Genomic DNA, 7,579 nt, shown 5'->3' with positions numbered 1-7,579 from the left:
CCAGCAGGTCCCGCCCATGGCTGACACCCAGATTTCTGCTTAGCTGCTGCCAGTAAAAATGTGTCCCTTCAAAACCGCCTTTTACTGCAGACTGGTGACACACTGTTCAATAAAAACCAATGCTTTCACGCCGAGTCTCTGAGTAACGAGTGTTCCATATGCAGATCAATGTGTCAGAAGAGACTCAAGTGTTTCATTTGTAAATAAATTCAGAGCCTGGGCAATTTTTAGCTATTTATTTTACTAGAGGCCTGGCGCATGGATTTGTGCACCAGTGGGGTCCCTCAGCCTGGCCTGCTGGGATTGGGCCGAAACCGGCAGTCTGACATACCCCGAGAGGTCCCGGAGTGGAAGAGGGCACTCTGCAAAGTTGCTGTCTCTTGGCAGCTCCTGCATTGAGCATCTGCCCCTGGTGGTCAGTGCATGTTATAGCTATCAGTCAGTCAGTCAGTCGCTTAGGCTTTTAACTTAAAAGCAGGAGTATTAATGGGGGCTGAGGTCTGGAAGTTTCTGGCCTTGGAGGCATGATTTCCCATATTAATGTTTTATTTTGAAATCTTTGGAGTCTGAACAAATTTCTAGGGATATTGTGTAGAAAGGAAATCATTATCGTCATCTGGTTAAGAGGCAGCTTATGGGTTGAGCTCCAAGGGGCTGTCACCTCCCGAGTCTCATTCAACCCTCTTTACATTTCTTGGTTTCTTTCCCTGACAGTGTAATACAGCTATGAGGGCTCAAGTGCTAGGTAACCAACCTATCTGTGCATGGCCCCAGAAGAGTCAGGTATTTAATAACAGTTGGTTGGAATTTCCTATGCGGCTCCTGCACATAGTGAGGGATATCCTCGGACAGCTCCACAAAGCTTGTTAGTCACCTAGGAATACCTGAGATTTGGGCTGGAGGAAGTGCCCTTCATCTTCAGAGTTGAATGAGTTCAGGCTCTCATTTATAAGGTAAAATGTTTTGCTCAGACTTTCAGAAAGCAATTCCAAATGAAAAGCCAAACTAATTTTTCCCCCTCCTGTTCTTAGTTATCTCCACTCTTATCTTTAGCCTGGGTTCTCTCAGCCATTTATATTTAGCTCCACCTCAAGGATGAAAAAAAGAAGAAGAAAGAGCTGAAATAGTCATCCTCTTACCTTAAAATAGGGAGGTCTGAAATTCCAAGGGAGACTCCCCCAAGTTCACCTGACACAAAATGAGGAGTCCTTGGGCCCCTGCTGGTACCTAGAATGGGTCCGGGTCTGCAAGATGGTCCTGGGAGGGCTTCTTTGGAATCCTGCCAACTACACCAAGTAAATGTCGACATAAGAAAAGTCCAAACCTGTAAGATTTTTTACGAGTTTATTTGAGTCAAACTGATGACAATTGCCAGGAAGCAAAATCTCAACAGACTGAGAAAATGCTCCAGAGAATGGCAGTTTTGCACCTCATTTTATACATGACAATCAAAGGATGAGGCCTAAGGAGGGTTACATGAAACCCGCTGGTGACAGATCTGGGAGGTGGGAGAAGGCAAAGTGGGGAAATCTCTGGGATAGCATAAAACAAATAGACACATGGTTCTTTTACATTGGTGGGTAGAGGATAGTTAACAATTAACACAACAACGAGCGGTTTTGTGGTCTCTGCGCTGGTGTAGTAAGGGGTCCTGAAAAAAGGAAGTTACACTGACATTCCCAAGGTATGTTATCGTAGATACAAAAAGATTAGACAGGCTCGGTTAAGGTAAAGACTCCTCTTCGTAAAGGAAGATACAAGCTTAGGGCATGACTACTCGCCGTGACTTGCTTAGTTAGGAAGTTTTCATTTCAGACCCTCTTTTGTGGTGACTTTCAGCCTCTGAGTTTGTAAGACCAGCCGCGCAGGCCTCCTCTGTGCTTGCCTGGCCCCCTTTTCACCCATACCCGCTCCGAGTATTCAGCCGTGGGCAAACTACGGCCCGCGGGCCAGATCCAGCCCATTTGAAATGAATAAAACTAAAAAAAAAAAAAAGACCGTACCCTTTTATGTAATGATATTTACTTTGAATTTATATTAGTTCACACAAACACTCCATCCATGCTTTTGTTCCGGCCTCCGGTCCAGTTTAAGAACCCATTGTGGCCCTTGAGTCAAAAAGTTTGCCCACCCCTGATTCTAGTTCTTCACACACTGGAAATGGAAGTCCTAAATTCTGACTCATGAAGTTACTGGAAGGCAAAGACGAAGTAGAGGCAGGAATACAGATGCTCTTCTGTTGGTCAAGCAATTTGAAAAGTGGGGAGTAGAAAGCTAGGATGACTATTTTGTTATTTTTTTTGGCAATGGCCCGGTGGCTTTCTCAGGAAATGCTGCAGCTGCTACTAAGAGAAACCAGGATGAGAGTTACTTCTTTTGCAATAACAGCAGTCTGGTCAGGGCAGTCAGGAGCTGGGTGATAGTGACCCCACAATGTCATCAGGAATGTTATGCTAAGTAGGTTGCAATCACATGGATGCTTTAGTCAGAAAGTAGAAGGGGATTGTGCCCCAAATGGGCACATGCCAGTGTGTCTCTTATGGAGCTTGCCCAGAACTCCCAGCCGACTTGTGCCCACCTCCCTCTGGCAATCTGTAGCTCCAAGAGAGGCTGGGAGTTTGAGCCTTCAGCTGGTCCCGTTGCTGCTTGAGTGGAACTAGAGAATCCTGGATACAGTACTTGGTAGGCAAGTAGCAATCTCTGCCACAGGACCCAAACACTCCTACTGCCTAACGCTGTGCATGTAGGGAGAGACTGAAATCAAGATGATTTACTGGAACAAAGTCCTAAAGAATATGGGAGAGAAGGTCACACAGAAAGAGAAGACAAGGATGGGGATGGGGTGGTGAGACCGAAAGCCAAGGAGAGTCCTCATAGCACACAAGTGACAAGGTCTCCGGTGGAGCTGCTGAGTGGGGGGCGGTGTGCAGAGGGTGAGGGTCTGCACCACCTGCTGTGTAAATGTGAACAGTATCAGGAATATGTGTTGAAAGCCCCTTGTCAAAAGGCTGTATTTATGAGTAACAGCTGGTTTCCATAGCAGGACAAAATCACTTTCATCAGGACATGTTTCTAAAGTAGGAAACACAATCACAACACATTTAGCCTGTCACATTTGAAAAGCACTTTGTCCAAATTTGTGATTATTTAAGAAAACTGAATTAAAAGCTGAAGGTAACAGATGACAACGAATTCAGGCATTGGTGACAGGGGACACCCTTCTAACCCAGCGGTTGCCAACCGGTGGTCCGTGGATCACTGGTGATCCGTGAGGTCCGAAAGGTTGGTGACCGCTGTTCTACACAGCCTTTCACATTGCTCAGAAAGTGCCTTTCCATCTGGTACGACTTTTCTGAAGTGCTCCTGACACCCCAGAAACCACCGTGTGAGGGCCTCTGCTGAAACAGTTGTCTGTACCCCTGATGAGGGAGAATGAAAACTTAGGTTTGCAATGGAGAAGGTGTACTCCATCTATTGACATCCTTTTTCTCCTCCACAAATAAGGAAAATAAGAAAAAATCCGCTGTGTTTGACCATAGTCTTAGTGTGTTTCACTTTCCCCCGAAGACAGGCTCTGGATCCCTGGTCACTTTTCTGCTGTGGAATTAGATGAACTCAATGCTCAAGAGCCAAGTTGTATCATTTTTGTCACATCACAAATGCTCCAAATGAAATAGAAGAACATTAATGGTGAATATTATAGGAAAATTTCCCAGAATTATTAACCTGTAGAAATCTGCAGGTCAGGTTCTAAATCCCAATAGTTATTTTAGGATAGAGATGCTTCTCTCTCTTTTTGGATGAGATTGGGCGCATTTGGTGATGTGACCATAGCCGGTCTCTCTATCTTTTTGTATCAAGTTTGGTCAGCATGACTAAACAGCAGCCTGGGGCCTAGGGCTCTGTGGCCAGATGGGGCTCATGAGCCAAATCCACAGGCAACTGAGCTTTAATTGACCACAACCTAAGTGTCTTAGTCTGACCTGGAGGCAAGATTATGAGGCAGTAGGTTCTAAATCCCAATAGTTATTTTAGGATAGAAATGTTTCTCTCTCTTTTTTTGGATGAGATTGGGCGCATTCGGTGATGTGGCCATAGCCGGTCTCTCTACCTTTTTGTATCAAATTTGGTCAACATGACTAAACAGCAGCCTGGGGCCTAGGGCTCTGTGGCCAGATGGGGCTCATGAGCCAAATCCACAGGCAACTGAGCTTTAATTGACCACAACCTAAGTGTCTTAGTCTGACCTGGAGGCAAGATTATGAGGCAGTTTACACACTCACATAGCTCCAAGTGGTACAGCAAACATTTAGAATTCCATCTGGTATAGGCGCCATCACTGTGGAACCTGCTCACCGGCCCACCAACATTCAAGCAGTTCTCTTCTCCGGGGAGCTGCGCGAACTGCAGCCCTTAGGAGATGTAGTGTTCGAGCCTTCACCTGTGTTCCTCCCACCGCACTTCATTTCACTGTCAGCTAACAACAGAAAACCTAAGAAAGCAGCTCTCCTTCAACTGACAGACCTGCCCAAGCTTGTATCAACCCTGCAATGAAAATTTCAGAAAAGATCCTTCAAGGTAAACTGTGACAGAGTAGCTTTTTATCAGCAGCGCTGGCTCTCACGTGTGCAGAGAAACCAATATTCACTAACACGAACAGTTCTGACACATGAATCAAAGCTACTTGTCATTGGTGGAATTACAGCAAAAATGAATTTTACAGAATAATCGGAAGGAACTCTGTTCCCTCTCTGATTCATATTTTTAAGATTCAAACCAGCATTAAATGCTACACCATTCAACACAGATATTAGGGAATAATATTTCCCCTAATTATTCTGTTAATGTTGATTTGTTAAGAAGTGATAAATGCTAAGAGGATTCTAGGCAGAAAAATATTTTGATGTGCTTTTTATTAACTGGTTGAGATCCTGTTTATCTACGTGCATGCTTATGTGTTTATTTGAAAAATTAAGGTAGCCTTTTGCAGTAACTGAGATTAGCTGACATCTCAACAGTTTGAGACAAAAAAATTACGTTAGCTGGAAAAAATATTTAACCCAAGTGGCAGTAAATTGAGATCTTTCAGTTATTGCTTTAAGAAGACAGTGTTTGTTTTTATAAAAATCATTGCATATTATTTTAAATAGGATAATACTAAGATTTTTTCCCTATCAGTCATCCCTTTGAGCTATTAATTCTGTTGCTACCTTTATAAAAGAATAAATATAAACAATAATGTAACTGTAAAGCTTAGTTTGCAGTTTTTCCACTGTATATATTATTCACATTTAAAAAGAACTCCATATTCCTTTGTATATAATGATATGTGAATAAATAGTGAATACTTTTATAGTTTTCTTAAACCACAAGTGAGGAAAACAAAGACATTTGCCATACCAACAGCTGGTCTTTATTTTTTTAAGAAAATGTTATTAATTTAAAAAGAGTTCTAAGAAATCCAATAGGATTCCCAGCAACGATTATTCCTGAGAACTACAAGATTTGAAACATAATTACAAAAGGCTAAAATCTCCCTCCTTCTCTATAAGGTGTGTGTGTGTGTGTGTGTGTGTGCGTGTGTGTGTGTGTGTGTGTGTGTTTTTAAGAGAGAACAGCCCAGCTGGAGTGGCTCAGTGGTTGAGCATCAACCCAGGAACCAAGAGGGCACTGCGCAGGGCAGGGCAGGACAGTACCGCGGCACAGCTCAGTCATCCTCGGAATCGCTGCCCCTGCTCATGGGGATGGAGCTGCGCACTGAGGACAGCAAGGCGTCTTCAATTGGCTTTTTAGGGTTTTCCTCCAGGTCCGTCTTGATTGCTCCAGACTCAGACAATTTCCACTCCAACTCTAAGTAACAAAGAAAAAGCGAATCACCTCAGTCAGACTGCACAGGGCTCTACCGAGTCAGTTGTTTTCTTTGCAGAAACTACAATCGACAACATTTGATGACAATTTAATTTTAGTGCCATAATTGTAAGGTACCTAGAAGAAAGGGAAAAAATCGAACCTTGAAGAAGGGAAACAAAAATACTTTCAAACACTTTTCCAGACAATGAGATCAGATGAGATATTACATACATTGGGACCTATTTGGTAATTAAAAGAAGAGACTAAACCCGTCTCCTAATGACTTCAATTTCTCAGACTCCACAATTTCCTAGGAAGGAAATCAGTCTGAAGCATTTAAAGGGAATTCTTTCCACAGTCCTGCTGGCTCTCTGATCATTAAGTCCTCTTTTAGTTAACAAAAGAAAATTCTTCAGCCTCATGTCCAATATCTCTAATAGGAGTCAAAGGCTAAATGGGTGATGACATCCTTGAACTGATCATTTGTTCCAACTAATTAAAAAAATATATCACAAAATGAATGAGTGACTAATGCCTCAGTTACTGTATTTCACTCTCTGATAATCAGTGAGACCTTGTGAAGCAAAATCAGTAGAGGGTCCAGGCAGAATTAAGGGACTGGAGGAGAAAGTCCACAACAGCCTGGTTTAAAGCAATCCTCCGTTAATTAGATCCTGACATTAAAGTCAGACAACCAATTTTACTGAAGTCATAGTACTTTAAAGTGCTCATGGAGATGAATAACACCAGTATTTTCAGTTTTCTCAGGTAAATGTTACAAAAATTCAACCAATTTCTTAAAAAAACACACACCACAAAACCCAAGTTTAAGATTTCTGATTCTTGACTCAAAAATACATTAAATCCACACATACATTCATACATATAAGTATATGTATGCTGTATGTCTTTACACACTGGAATAACTGATGTAACATACTGATGTGCATGTTTACACTTTTCCCAGTTGAATATCATGTAGAGCTATATAAAGTAGTATATAATCATATTTTAACATGTTTTTAAAGACTACTAAAGCATAGTTAGACAGGTTATTTCAATAAAGAGGTTTTAACCTAGCAGGAAGCCCTCAGGCCTCAGTCTCTCTCTCTCTCTCTCACATTATATGTGTGGTGAATTTCCTTTAAATACACACACACACACTAGAGACCCAGTGCATGACATTCGTGCACTGGGGTAGGGTGTGTCCCTCAGCCCGGCCTGGGCCCTTTCGCAGTCCGGGAGCCCTCAGGGGATGTCAACTGATGGCTTAGACCCACTCCTCGTGGGCATCCTTAGCGCTGCTGCGGAGGCGGGAGAGACTCCCGCTACCATGCTGCGAGGGGATGTCCAACTGATGGCTTAGACCCACTCCTTGTGGGCATCCTTAGCGCTGCTGCAGAGGCGGTAGAGACTCCTGCTACCACTGCTGCACTCGCCAGCTGTCAGCCTGGCTTCTGGCTGAGTGGCACTCCCCCTGTGGGAATGCACTTGCCACCAGGGGACAGCTCCTGCGTTGAGCGTCTGCCCCCCGTGGTCAGTGCATGTCATAGTGACCAGTCCTTCCACCGTTTGGTTGATTTGCACATTAGGGTTTTATTATATAGGACGGTTCTACACAAAATGATGTTTCTATTTCATACTGTGTGTTTCATACTGATGTTTCTATTTCATACTTATTTCCACACAAATGCTGAAATAAGAAATAAAAAGCAGATATCTGTCATAT

The 7,579-nt window shown here is 43.1% G+C and overlaps 1 protein-coding gene across 1 annotated transcript in view; it reads right to left on the bottom strand.

Annotated features, from left to right (window-relative positions):
• Positions 1 to 5,623: 5,623 nt before the first annotated feature.
• The window catches only part of PDCL3 (phosducin like 3), an 11,086-nt gene continuing 9,130 nt past the window's right edge, over positions 5,624 to 7,579 (bottom strand). The window contains exon 6 of the mRNA XM_006761141.2: positions 5,624 to 5,850. Coding sequence (XP_006761204.1) covers positions 5,708 to 5,850 — 143 coding nt within the window. The 3' untranslated portion in view covers positions 5,624 to 5,707. The remainder of the gene's footprint in view (positions 5,851 to 7,579) is intronic.

Source organism: Myotis davidii, unplaced genomic scaffold (genome assembly GCF_000327345.1).
Source record: "Myotis davidii unplaced genomic scaffold, ASM32734v1 scaffold758, whole genome shotgun sequence".
NCBI classification, from domain to species: Eukaryota; Metazoa; Chordata; class Mammalia; order Chiroptera; family Vespertilionidae; genus Myotis; species Myotis davidii.
Note: the sequence above shows the minus strand (reverse complement) of the source record. Positions and strands in the feature narration are given on the sequence as shown.